General features: G+C 46.3%; 1 protein-coding gene across 1 annotated transcript in view; it reads right to left on the minus strand.

Moving 5' to 3' along the window:
• EMILIN2 (elastin microfibril interfacer 2) overlaps positions 1-11,642 on the minus strand; it is a 70,338-nt gene extending 58,696 nt beyond the window's left edge. The window contains exons 1-2 of the mRNA XM_037018270.2: positions 11,279-11,642; positions 10,668-10,790 (exon numbers count right to left, since the gene is read on the minus strand). Coding sequence (XP_036874165.2) covers positions 10,668-10,790; positions 11,279-11,412 — 257 coding nt within the window. The 5' untranslated portion in view covers positions 11,413-11,642. The remainder of the gene's footprint in view (positions 1-10,667; positions 10,791-11,278) is intronic.
• Between the last annotated feature and the right edge of the window lie 8,943 nt (positions 11,643-20,585).

Here is a 20,585-nt window from a genome sequence, read left to right on the forward strand (position 1 = left end):
CAATGCAAAGTAATCAACTATCTACATAGCACAACATGGATGTGCCTAAAAATAATCATGGGGAACAAAAGGAGCCTGACATAAGAGGACATGCTGTATGACAATTTACATAAAGCTCTGGAAAATACAGACTCACCTATGGTGATGCAAAGTGGATCAGCAGTCTCCTGGGGTGGGGCTGTATGGGGAGAAACTGGAGGAAAGGGTCTCAGAGGGTGTGGGGAAACTTGGGGGTGACGGACATGTTAATGTCTTGATGGTGATGTTGGTTTCACAAGTACATACTCATGTCAAAACATACAGCTTTAAATATGCACAGTTCATTTATGCAAATTTACCTCAATAAAGCTGTTTTATATGCATATAGCATATGTCTTAAAGATATACAGTTGAATGCATATTTCTACATCAGGGTGTTTTAAAATCTCTTCTGGACTGTGAAGTTCTAGATTGTCTTGTCTTGACTGTCCAGTAACATATCTCTGTTAAAATGAACCAAACCATGATTGCTTAGTCTTTTTCAGAGTTTCAAAATGAGGATTTAACTTCAGTGCTTTAAAATGTATCAGATTACTCTTCAGACACACAATCAGTTGTTTTCTCTATTGAGAACTCTGGTCGAATATTTATTTTTGCATTTTTAAAGGTATGGTCCAATGATTAAAGAAGATAGTCAAAACAGAACTTACTTTTATAACTAACTTCAAATTCCCATTTTGTGTAAAATAACACAAATATTAAAGACATAAATAAGCATTTTGAAAACATGACAAAGAGCAATTACTCATTGGGATGATTCTTACAAGGAGTATTTAGAGGGAGCCTTGCTATTTGGTTATGGAAATGAGCCATAAATGGTATTTCTGCTTTCCCTCCTGCACCTTCAGTGAGCAGACAATTCTGTGTTATATCTTGCTGTTTGTTTCTGGCAATGATGCTACAGAATGACCCCCAAATATCTTCAGAGTGGTCAAAAGGATGATGTAACGTGTGGGACGGGAAAGGGGTGCATCATTTATGATCCAGTCACAGCCCTGACCTTGCACTGCTGTCCTGGAAGGCGTCTGCCTCAGCAGAAAGCAACTGAAGAATCTCTGATATTGGCCACCTGACACATAAGTCAGGCCTGACACTGTCAGGACAGCTGGCCAGATTCGAGATTCTGGAATGTTCAAAATATTCAGAAAGCCTCGACTCTGCATCCCTGCCCTAGGCCTTCATTCCATCAGCTCGCGAGAGCTCTTTGGGGTGAAGCCAAATGAGCCAGAGAAATGCTGTAATGGTGAAAAGATCTCACTGGAAGGGCTGGATTGTGAAACTCACCCCCACCCTGAGTTCTGTCGCAATAGCTGCCACAGCCTCCAGCCTGTTTTCGAGATATGTGGAAAAGCCCCAGTGAGCAGAAAATCAAGTGGCATCTTCACCAGTATGGTTTAGAAACACATTTTAGCTCCTTATCTCATGATCCCTGTTGAACAACTGTAGGGAAACTGTCAAGGTGGAACAACTTCCACCTTGTTTCATGCTGGGCTGTGAATCTCTGTCACAGACGACTGAATTGAGCCCACATTCCCAGCAGGCCCTGTACAATCTCGGGTGTGTATCCAGGGGGGAGAAGTTGGGAAGTCTCTCAGCACATTCACTTTCATCAAAACAACCAGATCAAGGCACCATCCAGACCATTTAACCAAATGCCTTTAAACCAAATACATAGTAAAATACACCGTCCAGAGGGGCTGATGCTGCATAGAATAAATTTTATGCGTGTTCCCTAATCTAGTATTTTCTTAGGTGGAAAAAAAAAAGAGCAGCTGGGCCCTGACACACCCAGAAAATTCTGCATCTACAGCATTTTCAAACCAGGAATTTGACTAGTTTAAACCTTCCCTACTTTTTTTTCAGCACTCTCACCACTTTAAAACAGGAAGAAGAAAACTTATTGGCGCATTTCATTTTAATCATTTCATTCTTTTTCCTCCAACATGAACATCTGTCACACTGAAAACTACTATGTTCCTCTCTTGACGCTCCCAGAAAATCACTCTTTGTAAGGACAAAGCCACGCTTGCATCATTTTATCAAGTGGTTTGTTTAAGTCCAGAAAACTGCTCTATCAAGGACAGAAGCAGTTAATTCTGAGTAGTGAAAAAGTCATGTAGCCCCAACAAATCAGAACATTTTGGGGGATAGTCTGGAAGTAATCTAAACACTGGCTCAATCTGTCAGCTTCAGTTTCTGAAAACAGAACATAAAATACTGGGTGACTGTCATATGCAGTACCTTCCACATTACTCTTACTCAGTAAACATTAGTAACATCCTAGTAGCACCAATATGAGGAAGAGGGCTTTTTTTTCTCAAAGCAGTGAATGAAAGCAGTGCATCTGTGGCTGGAGGAAGGACGGCCCCACACCCAAGGAGCCCAACACCACCGGGGCCCCCTGGAGCATCCGGGCTGACCGCTACTGCTCTGACACAGGCACCCGAACACCTGCAGGACCAGCCATCCGCGCCCACAGTAGCCCAAACAGCTACTTTAAATGATGGTCTACTTTAAATCTACCGCAATCACTTAGTGCATTCCCTAAGCAACAAGAAAACAGGCTCTGCTTCCCAAGCCATCTCTAAATTAACTTCATGCTTAAGAGTTTATTTTAGTTCATTCTTTTGGTCTTAGTTTACTGAATTTATTTCATTCTATTAGCACTTGCATCTTTTTCTAACATGTCAGGAAGTGGTAACTTCAAAGCCTTCAAAGGTAAGACCACCTGAGAGGCAACAACTCTTCAAACAATGAGAGTAGGAACTGTTCATCAGACATTCCTGCTGAGTGCACCTTACACGAGTATGGCAGCGCCCTTTTTTAAAGTTCTGTCAGCTGTGTTACCTCCCCGCTTCTGTAGAGATGAGGAAAACATGCCTCAGAGAGGTTGCGGGACTTCTCTGAAGTCACACAGCTCAGTTACAGTAGAGCTCAGGCCAGAAGCCAACTTTCCTACTTCCTCTTCCAGAACATGTTGGCCAAAGAAGCCATCCTGCAGGGACTGCTTCAAGAGGACACCTGCCCTCACTCACCCTTTTCTGGCCACCTCAGAATTTTAATTTGTTTACCAAGTGCCAACATGGTGAAATAGGTCAGTGGAGGAAGAGCAGATAATGGGACTCACACGGATTGAACAAGAAGCGAACTTTTTCTGAAGGCTATAACCTCTATTTGCATCCGTTAGTTATTCTCCAAGACAAAAAAGGTAGAAAATGTAGTCTAAGCATAAAGTTCTTTTTCCAAAACCCCATTCTCTGCCTGAATAGTCCTTTGACTAAGCTTGTAATGAGCAAAAAATAAATACTGAACATGGAAGTGTTCCGAAAGCACCCAAGGGCCCTACAAACACAGCATCTTCCCTACTGGGGGAAGATTTTTTTTTTTTTTCTGAAAAAACCCCAAATCTTTAATTTTTCTCCTTATCTGGCATGGCCCAGACATGAGACACCTGAGCTTCAAAAACATGGTACAAAGGTCAGGCCCCAGGGCCCTTGAACCATCAGGTTAAGTGCGGGTGGAGGAGGCCCCTCCCTGACACCCCTCAAAGTGCATTGTGGACTGGCCCACGTGGCCCTGAAGCAGGGCCCAGAGGCATCCGTGACGAGTCCACAGGCCACTGGCAGGGAGGGCGGCCATCCCTGGGGACCCTGGGCTGAGGGCACAGCGCGCGGTCTGGCTTTAGTGCAAAAGACTAGTTTCTTCAGAGGCGGACAAGAGAAAAAGTGCAGAGACGCTTGGAAGGAAGGTCTGAGGTTCTTGGGAAGCCTTGGGAGGTACAGCCCCTGAAGGCGGAGGACAGGGACCCCCGAGAGGGGCCCGCCGGGCCGGCCCGCCTGGGCTCTGGGCGCGCCTTCGGGCGCCGACCAGCTCGCGCTCCCCAGCGGGGGCAGGGCCCCTGCGATAGCAGGAGCGAGGCCCCGGGCCGCCAGTGCGCCCCGGGTGTGTGCGGGGGAAACAAGCTCCCCGAAGGCTGTGCACACGACAGGCACGTTTTGAACCGAACGGCATTCCGTTTCTGGAGATGCAGAAAACGCAGAATGGGCTCTGGAAGATGTATGCATTCATTTTTCCTCAGTGTTGTTTTAAAATAAAAATGAAAAGCTTTTCCGGCTGAGCGGGCCCCAGACTTTTCCTCCAGCGGAACGTCCTCGCGGGCCTCGTGGACCTGAGGCGCTGGCGCTGGGCGGAGCTGCCCCTGCCGCAAGGTCGCCGGGCCGGGCCCGTGTCCCCCCTGCCGCACCGGCCGCGCACGCCTCCCCGACGCTGACGTTTCCTTCAAGGGCCGACAGGAAGGGGCCCACCATGTGGGGCGGCGGCTGAGGGACCCCGCCGGGCTGCGGAGTCCGCGAGGGGGGAACGGCCCCCCGCAGCCCTCCGCCCGGCGGGGGTGGGGGGACAGGCGCGCCTTCCACCGCGGCCTCGGCGTGCCGCCGGCAAGGCCGCTGCCGCACCCCGGGCACCGCCGCCTGGCGCTGAGCGTCAGCGGGCCTGCGGGCGGGCGGTGCGCGGACCCGGGCCTGGGCCGGGGCGGCGGGCAGGGTGGCGGGCAGGTGGCCGCCCCCGCGCGCCTGTCCCCGCCTCCGCCTGGAAGGGGCTGCAAGGGAGCCCGCGCTGCACGGCGCCTGGGCAGGCATCACACCCACCACCACACTCACCCGCTCCCACACCCACTGACACACCCACCACCACCACCCACACTCACTGACACACCCATGCCCACCAACACTCTCACCCACCCAGACACAACCCATACATACACACCCTTAGCGACACACTCATTGACACCCACCCTCACACCCATCCACACTCACACCCACTGGCACCCATCGTCACACACACCCACTCTCACTGACTCACCACACACACACACCCTCACGTACATGCACTCTCACTGACACACACACACACACACTCCCTGGGTGAGGGTGAGACAGCGAGTGGCTGCCGGGGCTTGGGCGCTTGGGAATAACAGACCTGGATTTGGCTGGAGGCTCTGCTGCCTCCTAAGTAGCCGCCTCCTGTCAAAAGGGGGATAGCGCCCCACACGGCAGCTGGCACCTGAGGCTGTGAAGAACCTTCTGTGTGTTGGGCACTGTGTCAGGGCTTCTCGGCACTATCAGGTGAGGAGGGCTCAGGAGGGCACAGTAACGCCCTCCGAGGAGATGGTTCACCCACCAGACCCTGGATGCTACAGCAAGCTCAAGGTCATCCTGCCCCAAACCCACAGAAAGAGTTCTAAGTTGCTAAAATTCTTGTATCTCCCAAAAGCCAGGCCATGACCAGGCAGCCCCTCTCCTGGCTTACGTGCCGCTGCCACACCCGTCAGAGGTCAGATCCGAAGGGCATCCTAAGTGCTCTGTGGATGGCAGTGTGATGGTGACAGTTTCCAACTGGCAGAACTGCTAATAATTTGTACAATTAACCAGAAAAAGTCCTCAACACAATGCAATTTTAAAAGAGATTTGGCTTTTCTTCTATGGAAGTGTGAAAGGAAAACAATGATCTCCAAGGGGGGAAATCCTCAGGCCACCTTAAGAATTAGGAGGAAACGGTAAATAACTACCAGCCTACAGGCAGCTGCCCCTCCCTGCCCACAGCCACTGGATCACTTTCATTACCCTTACTTCCTCCTCAAGGTCAAGCAGCCTTCCTGAGGGGAGATGGATCAGTTACTGTTGAAATAATCCTGTGCCTTGATCCAGACCCTCCTGACATCTAGTGCCCGTGCACAAGAGAAAGACAGGTCCCAAATTTTGAGTTACTAAGTGACAGAAAGTCTTTACAGGAATAAAGACTTATTAATGTAGAATTCTTGATAGCCAAGAATGGTATTACTAACTCACAAGCATTAGGACATGGACTTTGAATTGTTCAGGAAGTATGCTTTTAACACCATCCCTGTGTGGCAAGTTGTAATGGCTGAGCTCAGGGATATGGGTGTGGATGTCCTGAAGAGGTCAAGCTTACTACCCCATGCAGTTATGCTTTGCAACTCTAGCCTTACTAATACCACCCTGTAAACAACTAGCCTAGCAATTCAAACAAATCAAATCATACCAGCCAGTGTTTTATGAAAATAAGACACCCGTAAGAGAAGAGATAACAAATGTTGGAGAGGATGTGGAGGAATGGGAACCCTTGCACACTGTTGGTGGCAATCTAAAGTGGTGCAGCCACTTGGAAAGCAGTATGGAGGTTCCCCAGAAAATTAAAAATAGAAATACCATATGATTCAGCAAATCCACTTCTGGGAATATATCCAAAGGAAATGCAAATGCTGTATTGAAGAACTATCTATACCCCATGTTCACAAAAACATTACTGGCTACAGCCAAGGCATGGGCACATCTATGGGCCCACTGACAGACGAATGGAAAGACGTTTTGGGATACACACACACACACACACACACACACACACGCCACATACACACTGGAATATTACTCAGCCATAACAATAAAGAAATCCTGCCATTTGTGACAACATGGATGGACTTTGAGGACCTCATGCTATGTGAAATAAGTCAGAGAAAGACAAATACTGCATGATCTCACTTATATGTGGAATCTAAAAAATCTCGTAGAAAAAGATCAGACTTATCATCACTGGAGTTGGAGGGTGGGGGGATTGGAGGAAGGCAGCCAGAAGTATAACTTCCAGTTGTAAGATAACCAAGTCCTGGGGGGGTGACGTACATGACGACTACAGCTCACACCGCTGTATGTTTGAAAATCGCTGAGAGTAAATCCTAGGAGTTCTCATCACAAGGGAAAGAACATTTTTCTTTTTTGTATCTAAGATGATGAGTGTTAATTAAATTTTGTTGTGGTAATCATTTCACAATATATATGTGAAGTCATTATGCTGTACATCTTACACTTATATACTGCTTTATGTCAATTACATCTCAGTAAAATTGGACAAAAATAAGAAACTTTCCAGCATAGTGGACAGTATGAAAAATGATATAGTCACTGCATCACAGCAAATACCCCACAGCAAAGAGATTGAAGTACACACCCGCACACACGGCCTCTATCAGTTTTATGTGGCAACTTGGGGGCAAACTTGTTCTTACTGGCTGAGTACTGTGCAATCCCCTCATGGCACACACCGAAACAAATGCATTCTTCACTGTTATAGGGACAGAGACTGGTCCTCAAAGGCCAGCAGCCCTGGATTGGAGGCAACTCAAGCACTTACTGTCATGTGACCTTCAGCAACTTAGGGAGGCGTCCACTTCCTCACTGGTGAAATGGGGACAGGGATGCTCACCTCCAAGGGTTGTTGCAAGAATTGAATAAACTCATGTATGGAATGAAAGGCCCTAACACAGAACCTGACACACACAAGGGTCTTTAAAATGCCCCCATATATGAAAACCCTCCCTGTTCCTAGTGTCACATAACAAATTTGAAATCTGGAATCTAAGGCTCTTTGTACATCAAATGGAGCATCATCTAAACCTTCTGGAAATGCACACACATGAGATCTGTACAACCTGCGGAGGCTTCATACCCAAAGGCTGCACAGATGTTCTCCTGACTGTATGGAGTTCCCTTCAAAGCCCTTAGCTGATTTCCCCCTCAGTTTCAGAGCATGTTCAGTCTCTCCCTTTGGCTTCTTCACTTCTTTCCTTAAATATGCAGAGTACCTGAGTTTGTCTGTGTTCTTCTCTCACCTTGTCTGGCTTCTCTTCCTTCCTTCCTTCCACCACTCCTCACACCTCAGCTCTGCTCCAACTCTATCAAGGTCTCGTTGGCTCACGCCTGCCACTCCTGGATGCTCAACTGTCATCAGCTGCAGAGCTGTATGCCTGGCTCCAACATCTCAGCCAACCCCTAGTGCTTCTCCTGCCAGGAGGAAAGCATCCCTCTGCAACTGCATAGGTCAAGCTTCCAAGAACCTTCATTCCACAGGGCTCGCGTTCTAAGGCCCAAATAATGAAGATCTCACCTGAGAACAGCTGCAAATTGAGAGCATTTACTGGGCTTCTGGGGGTCAACAGAAACACCTGGGCAATTCCACATTAAACGGCCGCTCCGAGCTATAGAAGGAATGTTTCTGCCTTTGGCTTCACTCACCCACGGATCCTCAAAATTTAAGAAACACTGAGTGGTTGAAAAATAATGTAAACCATTCCCCTCTTATTTCTAAAGAAACAGGTCAAGGCCGACTTAGCTGCTTCAGTTAATTTCAAGATTTTCAGTGTGAGCAGTTAAAGCAGTCCATTTTAATTTTTTTAATTTCACACTTACAATGCAGTACCTAAAATGTAAAAACACACTTGAATTGTTTACACAGCTATTATTGAATAAAAATACCCATGTCTCTCATCTTGGTTTTGCTGAATAAAACAACAGAAACATCTGCCATATTCTTAACGGCAATTTTTGTTGCCCTTCCCACTGGGTGGCAAAAATGCCCTCAACTTCCTCAAGGGAGGAACAACCTAAGACAGGCACAGTTGCAGGGGGGCCATCAGGTGAGAAATTGGGGGTCAACAGAGGTAAGGCTTAGAACCTCACCACCCCCTGTTTTGAGAGAAATCTTCTGCATCCGTGGATGTTTTGTTGCCCTTGTCTAGCTTGGATTAACACTTAGTCTATAGGCACAGACCTGATCATCTACACTTGCCCTCTTACAGCACTAACTTATGCTTTCTATCTTTATCTTGCATCTACTACCACTTCAGCATTTTATTTAAAAAAAAATAAGGGAGAAATGTGGGATTCACATATAAATCAAGTATAAAAATCAAATGAATAACCATATCTGACTTGATTGTTTATAGTTCATGATGTGTGATCAAAACCAAAAGTTTCTGTGATATGACTGCCCTTGCACTGTTCACTATGTAAGAACTTATTCACCATGTAAGAACTTGTTTGTTATGCTTCAGAAGATTGGAGACTGTTAAACGTTAGGCTTGGGGTTGATTTATGATTGTGCATTGAGTCCCCTATACAGAATTTTATTGTTGTAAACAACCATTTGATCAATAAATATGAGAGGTGCCCTCTCAAAAAAAAAAAAATGCCTTTAACTGCCTTTCGTTAACCTCCTGACCTGAAGGTGAGTCGCTCCCCGCTGACAACAGAGATGCTGTCCCACTGAGCTTTGGCCAAATACAACAAAGTCATCACTGGATTTTCCAAGCACTAAAATAACTTCAGAAAAATTAAAAAATCCACCTTTTAAATGAAAAGCATTACTTCCCTCAATGAAAAATCCATTTCTCTGAGTTGCCACAAGAATGAAGGTTACAGCAAACCACAAAATGCAGCTCATACGTAAAATGAAATATTCCTAATAATTCTGATTTTAAAGAAATGTGTTCAAACTGTGTTGAATACTTAGTGTCTCCACCACAAGGTCACAGCCTTACTTGGTTCTTGTTTCACTGACAGCTGGCCAACTGTGAGGCCTGTAAATTACCAACTAGAGATACAGGCAGTGTGAAAGCACTGCATCTCTCTGACAATTTTCCAACTCCCTGTGAGCCGGGGATTCAACGCCAGCCTATTTCTCTGTAGTACAAAGTAGGGGCTTTTCTAAGTCCTTGTTGCCGGCCTGACAGGAGTTATCCCTTCCTGCTCGCAATTCCCACCGCAGCTCAGCTGGGGTGACCCAGGCACCGCTCCCACCTGGGTGCCTGAAGTCTCCACCTAACGGCCTCCTGGAACACAGTTTCCTGGAGTCCAAGTTTCAGTTGGTCCCTTTGCTTCGCCAAAGACAGATCCCTACTGGTTTATTTTTTGCTGTAATGGCAATTGTGCTCTAAGACAAACAACTTATTCTTAGGGGAAAACAATTTCAACCATCCATGTGTTCCCCAACAGCCACTCAATTCACATCCGTTCCTGATCTCTGACTTACACAAAACACAAAGACTGGCCGGATCACAACTGGATGAGTGTGATGTGTTTAAGGGAATCTGTACTCTACTGCACTGCTTCCTCTTTGTTTTTTTAAGACTGTGAAATCTTTATAAGCAAAAAGATGATTACTTCTTCCCCTTTAAGGACCATTCTCTTCTGACAACGTCTTAGCTGAGTCCCCAAATCTCACTTGAAAAAAAAAAAAGGCTCGCTTTGAAGCAAGTTATTCCTGGGGACTTTTGTTTAGAGATCTCTAACACTGGAAGAGATCAGTTTTATGGGAGCATTTGGACAAAATCTGCGTGTTTTAGGACACGAGCTAGAGTACACCTCTTAGCTAAACCTACATTTAAACGTTTTTGGCAGTATATATTTTGCAATCTTCTCTGTGCCCCAGAACGCACAATGTGGATCTAATTAGGTCCAGCTGCCTTATGTTAGTAATAAAACGAAAAGAAAAAAGAGCTATGGGGGTGGGGGCTTTGTTCATCCCCTCCTTTGCTCGGGAGATCCCGAGCGCCAAGACGAGCGCTTCTTCTACGCTCGCTCGGGGTTACACACGCTTCTTAAACACTCCGGCGTGCCCGGACCCAGCTCAGAGCCCAAACCTCCCAGCCGCTAAGTGTTGCCCCCCCCACCCCCCACCCCCCGCTGGAAGGGCTGCTCGGACGGGCTGCAGCCCCACGCCCCGAACCCAGCCCCGCGGGCCAGCCGCCCCGCCCGCTCCTCGGCTCCACGACTCACACCAGCGCGGACGGACAGGGCATCTGATTCCAGGGACAGTTGTACTGAGCCTGAATAAAACTCTCACTTCCCTCCAGCACGGAGCAGCTCACGTTCTTGTTCACGATGTAGGCGCACCAGTTCCTGGGGAGAAGGGCACAAGTGTAAACCCGGGAACGATGAGGCTGGGGGAGCGGGGACGGCCGAGCCAGCAGCGGACAGCGAGGGCCCGGGAGCCCGTGGTCCCCGGGGAGGCGAGAGCTGCACGAGGCAGGCAGCCCGAGGGTGCGCCCCTGGGAGCGCGCGCCTTTAACGCACGAGAGGCCAAGGAAAGAAAAGCGCCCGCGGTCCCGGGGGCGCCGGTAATTCCTGCGAGTAGTTTTCGGATCGTGCTGCTCTGCGGGACGCTCCTCCGCCCCCCGCCCCGGAGGCAGCGCGGCTGGAGGCGCGCACGGGGTTACCCGGGACGGCCCGTGCCTGCCGGGGAGCGCACGGCCCCGGGGAAGAGGCGCCCCCGGGGGCACCTCGCGGGGTCCCCGGCTGCATCAGCGCCTTTGGCGGGGCAGCTCCGGGGCCGGCGGGGGGCCGGAGGCTCCGCATCCCGGGGGCGAGCAGAGGGGCTGAGCACTTACTTGCTCCTGGCGCTGGGCCGCGCAGGGTGCCCGGGCTGCGGGCCGGCATGGCCCAGCCCCGCGCCGCCCAGGGCCAGCAGGGCCAGCGCCCAGCGCCAGGACGCGCGGGGCCGGGGCCCGGGCCGCCGCCACATTCTGCGCGGCGGGCCGGGGGAGCGCGCGGGCTGCGGGCGGCCGGGCGCGGCCGGGCAGGAGGAGGCTCGGGCGCTTCGCCGCGCCCACCCCGGCACTCTGCGGCCGCCCCCTCGGCCTCTGCTCCCGCTTCCCCTTCTCCAGCCCGGGCGCCCGCGCCTCTCCTCGGTCCCTCAGTGACGCACGGGTCCTCCCGGGCGCCGCCCTCTATTTCACTTCCCTCTCGAAACGTGACTCTCCCCCCACCCCGTCTTCCTGTCTCCAGTCCCCTTGCCTCTCGGCAGGGGGCTCGGGGTGAAAGGGCTGAAGGGTTTGGGAGAAGGGTCTAGGGTACAGAATTTCCAATTACTCATTCCTTTGGTCTCTTCCCAGGAGCCGGGCGGCCCCGCCTCCCACCTTCCTGCAGGCGCGCCCCTGGCCCCGCGGGACGCGGCCGCCGTCGGCGAGTCTGGCCCCGCGCGTGGTGCCTGCGTGCCGGCTGCCCACGGCTCTGTCAGTTCCTGGGACTCGCGTTTCCTCCTCTGGCAGGTCGCGGCCATTCCCCACCTTCGAACCTGGGAGAGTTTAGGGGGAAATGACCGCGGATCCTCTTCTCTTCCTTTTCCCAACTCTGCCTTATGCAGGCAGTCAAGTTTCCAACTCCGCGTGCGGCGCAGCAGGGGGACCGTAGAGCGACAGCCCCACCACTTCCCAACCGCTTCGGAAGCCCAGCATCAGACTCTAATACGTGTCACACTAACTCTTGAAGATAATCTCTGCCCCTGCTTGATGCCTGCCCTGAACCTTCTATCAACACTAAAGGCGTTTACTCCACAGCCGTCGCCTCTGCTCTTACAGCTCAGGCACTCTTAAGACGTTTGTTTTTTCACTTGCTCGCCTACGCTCTGCCTACTCTTGCCTGACATTAATCAGTACCAATTTCATCCACGGATGAAACAGTTCCACAGAAGACTGTCAGACAAAATTCCCACCAAAGTGCTGTTCTTGGGGTGTTGGAGAAGCCTGCTGTACTGTTGACCGCTAGGTCAGCCACACTACCTGTGAGCCGACAGGATGCCCTTGGCAGTGACTCGTTGGCAGCACGATAAACCCTTACTAGGTTCCCTTCTCTGCTAAAGGAAGCCATGGGTCCATTTCATTTCTAAAATGTTTTGAGGATGTGGTTGGGCCCTTTGATTTGCAAATAGAAGAAAGAAAATTCCCTAAGTAGAAACTTCACAAGAGCCAAGCAGAAAATTATACCATGTAAGGACGTGTCCGTCCATGAACTCTCTAAATGGCAGATCATGCAAATAAATGGACTGAAGTCATTCCATCCTTCAAAAGAGCCACCCTGAGGGGAAAATCACAGAAAGGGATAACAAGCAGTCTTGCATAATCCCATCTGAATCTTTCTGTATGACTCTCCTATTTTGTCCATCCTAACACCATTTTTGTCCATGAAGTATCATAGGAAAGAGAGCACAGAAATGAAGGACAGTGACAGAAGAAAAAAATGGAGGAAACAGATTAGGCACGTCTACAACCACGAGCTAACAATCACAATTGCTTTTCAACACAGGCAGTTCTCAGACTTTAGAGTTGAGTTGAACTGATCAAGCAAAATCCTTCTTTTTTGCATTGAATCAGAGTTATACTAGGAAGCTGTATTCCAGTCCAAGAGTTTGAGGACCAAGTTTTCATTGAGATAACTACAATACTATATTTAGTCAGCTATAAAAGACATTTATCAGTAGATAAATTTTATTCTGAGCATCTGTTAACACGTTAGGCACTGTGCAGAAATACTGAGGATTTTCACAAGGGAGCCCAGACTGGCATGAGCTCTGATTATAGGGCTCCCAGCCATTCCTGTGCAAGTTTCTGATGTACAACTGATGAAGTGGAGACAGTATTTCTCACATGTGTTTTTCTAGCCACATGCCTATGTATGGCACTGCTCTGGGAAGATGGGTGAAGACTGTCAGGAAGACTTGAGGCCCAGATTCCAAGAGACCCTCTTCCCTTTCTCTTCCCCTGCCAGAGGAAGGACACATCAAACTCAGAATGCAGGAGTCCTCCTGAAGGCAGAGGGAAGCTTCCTGCAGATAGAGAGCTTAAGCACACTAGGAAACAAACTAATTGGGCAGGTCGTCTGGTCCTAGCTACAAGGAATAACATGGACATAACTGGCACAGTGCTGCCAGGGTGAATTCTTGAAATCGGCCAACTACTTGAAACAAGCACTTGAAAACTGTCAGTTTCCTATAACAGTCTCAAGGACTTTTTCTGCTTTTAAAACAGAAGTGCCTCACAGAATCTGATACTCTTGATTGTGTGATCAATACCCCTATAGCAAAAATGCAAAGTAAAACTACATCATAAAGTCTACTCCATCCCTCACGGGTGGTGGTGGTAAAAGCTGCTCTTCAGGCTCTGTACGTGGGGGCGCTTCTCAGGAAGCCATGGGCCTGCCGGGCCCACAGCACACCCAGGCTCCCCTCCAGCTGTCTGGTGGAGGAGGGTGGGTGACGATTACAGAGGCAGCTGGTGGGTACATTTTCCCCATCCCCACGCTCAGTCACAAGACTTCAGGCCCAGGACACTTGATCAAGATGAACCGATTTGCATCTAGGATTCATGTGGTCAAGAGTCATAAGACAGGCTGGGTGTTCTGCCCCTCTTATTCCTCATCTTTGCTTTCTACAATTCAAAAAAATTTCACTCTCATTTCTAGGTGTACTTTGAGGTGTCTTTGCTGCTGCTTTGTAAGTCCTTGAAGACTGGGTATCTTGAATAAATTTTGATTGCAAAGCACTGCTAACAATGTACCCTAAGAAAATGTCTTACACGTCTATAAGTTAGTGATATGATACCCTTCGTTCTTTAAAAAAAAAAAATGGTTTGTTCAGGAAAGAGAGACATAAATATCACTGAGAAAAATTACCTGGCTGCATCATCTACCTCAGGCTCTGTTTTGGAATGCTAAGATTTGGTGGACAGTTTTGTTTAGCTCCATATGACACAGGCATTGCATTGGATAAGGGGCCTTCAGAATGAATCCAGTGAGTCCCCAGATGTCACATTTACAAGCAACAGCAACTCTCCTGTCTTGTTGAAGGCTTTGCTCAAATAGACTGAAACACAACAATCACTCTCTTCAATTTTTCTTCACTTACTGATTTGCAAATATCCCATTTGCTACACGTAGTTAAAGATTCAAAATCTCAGTATTTTTTGAACCCAAGTCTGATGTTATTTATCAACAGTTTGACTCAATGACTGTGTTAAGGATTATGGCCATTATTTGAATCATCTTTCTTGAGGGATGCCAAGAGCAGACTTCCCTGTGTTGGCTGGGGTGTGTACCTTCATACATTTTAAACTATTACCTGAGAACCTCAGAACTGAGAAAGGTTAAAATCATGCCTGAAATCACATATGAAAAAAATAGTGTTTAAGAGCTCATGCAATGGAGTTAGCGTACCGTTCAAAATTAGGTATTAGGTACCCTCACCTCCTTAGCTGAATGATCTTGGACAAGTCAATAGGCCTCTGCATCCTCCATTTCTCCTCTGGCTATTATATGGCTATTGGGAAGATCAGTTTTGAGTTACCGCATGTAAATTGCTTAGCACAGTGCCTGGCACATAAGTGCAGCATAAATATTCACAACTGTCATTGTTACTCACCACTTCAGCATTGCAACACATTTGCAATCAGGTTCAAGAATTGTGTCATTCTTTTGTTGCACCTGCTGCCATGGGAAGTGGACCATCTACTGTTCTTTCCAAATAAGAAATACAGAGGAGAAGTTATTGAGGTGCATGCGTGACTCAGTCAGAAGGACTGTAAATGTGCGAGTCAGAAGAGATTACCCGGCTCTTGACTTCTAGCCCACTTGTCTTTCTAGTCCTCCCCAAGAGAAAACATACAATTCAGCTTATCGCTTAGGAGATCTCATCCTCTACCTTGCAAAGACATTTATTTTAGGACAATTGAATGAGATCTTTGGGAGGCTCACTAAGTTGACAAAAATAAACTCGGATCATTGGGCAATTTCAGTCATATCTTCTCTCTCTAAAAGATAAAATTAGTTACTAATTCCATATCCCTTAATATTTTTCAGATGTTTCTTAGTTCTAAGAATGCTTCCTACAGTCAACAGTAGGCCAAATACTACATTTGTGATTACATTGCTGTCATACTTACGGTGTGGTTTTGAACACATTTTTTCTTCACAAGAAATAACTGACAAAAATAGGCTCTCAGAATTCTGTTTGTTTCCAAGAAAGCTGTAATAGCTTTGGCAATAATGTCTTCATATAGGAGCTGCAACAAACTATTCTGTAGTTCATTATTTATGGAATGAGAGTTGATTGTTCCAGAATCAACAAGATGTTTAAAATCGGCAGAATGTGTTTGATGAGTATAATTATTAAATTTTAGCACAATCTTAGTCCATACACATTACAATAGTATTCATGAGCAAATTAACTCTTTCTGGTATTTCACTTTGTGCAGTTCTAAACAATGTTTTAAGTATTTAAGTACAGTCAATTCTCATTATTTGTTGTTGCATGTTCTATAAAGTTGCTGTGAACCCACAATCAGCTTAGGTTCCTATAAGCCTCTGGTCACGATGCCTCCATCAACCAATCAATGCATATCCTCGTTTGATGTGCTCCTATGTAAGGATACCCTGTTTGATATTATTGTTGATTCATTACCATTAAACACGTAGCCAACACCACTGTAACTCATGTGTTAGAACAAAGTATCCAACACACGTATCTTCTCCACAAGGCACACCACAGCCTTCTGGTGCGTAGGAACCCCAGCTGGCTCTTCAACACTATACTTGGGGCCATTTTAAAAACAAAGTCAGCAAAAAAACACAAAAACGCAAAAAACAAAAAATGTGGCTCTAACTTTGCCATGAAAAGGGTGCATTTTTACAGCCTGAGAGCTGACACAGAAGGTGGAACACCGCCTGGCTGGGCCTCAGCCGGGAAAGTGCACATTGGGCAAATCAAGCGTTTTGCCACTCTGTGTCAGTCCACACATGACCGAGAAAGTGTTACAAGTATTGCTTTTGGAGTTAGAATACATTTAGTGAAAAGGCGAGGTCACAAACATAGAACCTATGAATGAGGATCAACTGCTTTCCAGCGTTCATATGAGAACAGTCAGGAAACGGAGTTCTTGGAGTTTTGTGGCCATCAGAAGATGTGCTTGGTCAGTAAGCATATTATGTAAGTTTTGATGCATTGAGCACTGTACCAGGCAATATGGGAGCCAGAAAAAACCAGACGTAGTTATCAACTTCATTCACTAGGAAGCAAGACACACATGTAAGAAATGACTTCATAACACGAAGTTGCATTCAGTGAATAGAATACAGCCTAGTAAAAACTGTGTACCTAGATGATGATGTAGCAGAAATAGAGCTTGAGGTGATGGGGAAAGTTGAATATTAATTAGGGAAGACTGGAGAAGTGTGGGGGTAAGCTCAGTGTTTTAGTTTTAGTTTTTGTTTTGCTTTAAATCAGCTGTGGTATTGAAAATGAATGTTTTGCAAGAGAGAAAGTGGCAATTGCTGTGACCTTGTATATTGTATGTTTTTAATAAGTAAAGGCAAAGGCCAGCTGGTAGATTAGAAGCACTGAGGTTTGTGGTTTTAGCAGTAAGCCTGGAGGTAGCTGAGGTAGAGGGGCCAGGCAGGACTGAGGAGTAATGAGCATAAGGAAAGGTTGTAGGACGTGTCGCTACCAAAGGGTTCAGTGCAGGCTGGAGGGAAAAAAATCTCTAGTTCTTTTTTCCCCTTATCTAAAGATAGGGAGGGTGGTGGCCAGATGTCCTGATTTGCCAGGGCCAGACCCAGGTTGCTCCTGCTGTGGATCAGTTAACACTGTTAATTATTTTTTAGTGCCTCCTTTCATCTTCAAAAGTGCCAGGGTTTGGACAGTAAATTATATGGTCATTCTAAGAGACCTAAACTGAACTGAAAGCCACACTCCGTTTGCTTAACGCACAGTGTTTGTAATGGCTAAAACATTACCAAATGTTGATGCAAATAATACAATGAGAAAGAACTGGATCGCTGTATGTCATGAGTTTTTTTGTGGCAAATTCTTCAGTTCCATTATTGTCTCATGCATTTTGGTAACTTTTTGAAGTTTATATTATGTATTTTTTAAAAGTTTAGTAAGCACCAGAGACTTGGCTGTTTAGATGGTTCTTGATGAAGCTGGATGTTTGCATGAGGTTTCTTTGGCTTCATCTTTCCAGACCTAATCACCTTTGAGCTCATCGTCAGGAGCTAAGAAAGAAGAACAGAGCATCATGCTGCTACATCCTAGTTCCGTGCTTTGGTCCCGTCATAGCACATCTCTGAACATTTACTGGTTAAAAAGACTAAAACAACATAAATAATAGCCATGGGCACCTAAGTTGCTAATACCTTTTGACTGCATGGAACCAGCACACAGACCAAGTATGACCAGCACCCCAGGGCCTCTCATGGCTCCTGCCGATCATTAATCCTTCCCGAAAGTCACATCAGTTCTAACCTCCAACAGCATTTATTAGTTTTAAATAAAGGTTTGCTGAAGAAAACTACTTTTATTTGTCTTATTCATATGTTACCCCTATGCCTGGCACACAATACTTGTTTAATAACACTGGCTAATGAATAAAGGAGGCAGACAGATGTCTGACTCTTACAAGACAATTGACTGAATTAACACATGGGATATATAGGAGGGAAGTGGCATTTAAGTTGGGTGAGAACTGGGATCTGGGGGTGCTAACTTGGAAACGAGTTGAAAATTCAGAACAGAATATGCTTCAGTTTTATCTTTTAAGAAATGCAAACAACTTGAATAAATCTAAACCTCTGTCAAGTTTTCCTTGGGCCATAACCAGCTCTGCGCACATCATATCCACTGTAACTGGTGAGGCCAGCCTCCAGGGACTTGTTTCTCCTTCTCAGTTGTAACTGGACCCCTGTTAGAGAAGCCCTCCCACCAGACCAATGCAGCCAAGAAATGACTATTTTCAGCCCTTCTCCACCCCACTCGGAGGCCAGTCAGTCAGAGAACAAAATAAGAGTCACCCTGTCCCTAGGCCAAAGCATGTGATCTGCAGCCAGAGTGCTTTCCGCCCTAATGAATGAGGTAATGAGGGGCCAAATAAGGTTTTCAATGTATGTCACCTCAGAATTGGTGTTCCTTAACTGTACTTTTAAAAAGCCGGAATTAAGAGCTAAGCATTGCCAAGTCACTGCATAGCCAGAAATTTCTATCAGCTGCAGAGATAACAAAAGGAAAATCCATTTCAAGCTTTGAACTGCTGTTCCTAAATGACTCCCAGGGAAAGACAAATAAATTATGTCTTTTGGAGGACAGATTCATTATGAGTAATCTCATTTGGTTGGAGTTTTAAATACTTCTTTAAGATACTTCAAAGTTTGAAAAACAGCAAGTTGGACAAAGAAAACAAGTTTTCTTAGAGATGGTTTTGCCCACTTTACCACCTTGCCCAGAGATACGTTCTACTTTATCACGATGAGCCTCTAAAGGCAGAGCTAAGACCCAAATGGGAGAAACCCCCAAACCCATTTCATTCACATTAAAACTAATCTTCAAAAATAAGAATGTTAACTCCAGAAACAAATCTAATTTGCTTGAGGAGGGCTGAGGAGGGAAAGTGGTTCTTTTTCCCTTTTATCTTTTCCCAGTTATGTTTGACTGGAGGCCCTTATGCAAACGCAGTCTTTGCATAAACTGTGTGGAATTTTCTCCATGCCTGGAGAACTTCAACTCCACCTACAAGACCCTGGCAGTCCTCTGTACTATGAAGCTTCCTGTGGGGCCTCCAAGCCCCTCATGTACTTGTAACATATAACCAATAAAGAATTGATAGAGGAACTTAACAAATTCACAAGAACGAATCAACAAGAAAAAGACAAACAATCTAATAGAAAAACGGGCAGAAGACCAAAATCTGTACTTCATAAAAGAGAAAACTCATGTGGCTAATAAAAAATAGGATCAACCTCATTAATAATCATGTAAGTGCAGATTAATACCTAATTCATATCTAAGACAAACAGATATCATTATATACTAACAGACTGACAAAAATTTGAAAAGCTGACAACACCCAGTGTTAGTGTCAATGTAACGAGAAACTCACACACATTGTGGCAGGAGTGTAAACTGCTACAACAGCTTTGCAAAACAGTCCTGTTTTTTTTTTTTTTTTTAGCAGGACACCAGGTGGCAGTGCTTCAGCAAAGAACTGCTTTTTATTATTTTTATTTTGCTATCATTAATCTACAATTACATGAAGAATATTATGTTTATTAGGCTCCCCCCTTCACCAAGTCCCCCCCACATACCCCTTCACAGTCACTGTTCATCAGCGTAGTAAGATGCTGTAAAATCACTAGTCTTCTCTGTGTTGTACAGCCCTCCACGTGCCCCCTACACACTATACATGCTAATCGTAATGCCCTCTTTCTTTTTCCCTGCCCTTGTCCCTCCCTTCCCACCCATCCTTCCCAGTCCCTTTCCCTTTGGTAACTATTAGTCCATTCTTGGGTTCTGTGATTCTGCTGCTGTTTTGTTCCTTCAGTTTTCCTTTGTTCTTATACTCCAAATATGAGTGAAATCATTTGGTACTTGTCTTTCTCCGCCTGGCTTATTTCACTGAGCATAATACCCTCTAGCTCCATCCATGCTGTTGCGAATGGTAGGACCTGTTTTTTTCTTATGGTTGTGTAATATTCCATTGTGTATATGTACCACATCTTCTTTATCCAGTCATCTACTGATGGACATTTAGGTTGCTTCCATATCTTGGCTATTGTAAACAGTGCAGCGATAAACATAGGGGTGCATCTGTCTTTTTCAAACTGGAGTGCTGCATTCTTAGGGTAAATTCCTAGAAGTGGAATTCCTGGGTCAAATGGTATTTCTATTTTGAGCATTTTGAGGAACCTCCATACTGCTTTCCACAATGGTTGAACTAATTTACATTCCCACCAGCAGTGTAGGAGGGTTCCCCTTTCTCCACAACCTCGCCAACATTTGTTGTCTTTTCGATGATGGCGATCCTTACTGGTGTGAGCTGATATCTCACTGCAGTTTTAATTTGCATTTCTCTGATGATTAGCGATGTGGAGCATCTT

Source organism: Manis javanica, chromosome 9 (assembly GCF_040802235.1).
Source record: "Manis javanica isolate MJ-LG chromosome 9, MJ_LKY, whole genome shotgun sequence".
Classification (NCBI taxonomy): Eukaryota; Metazoa; Chordata; class Mammalia; order Pholidota; family Manidae; genus Manis; species Manis javanica.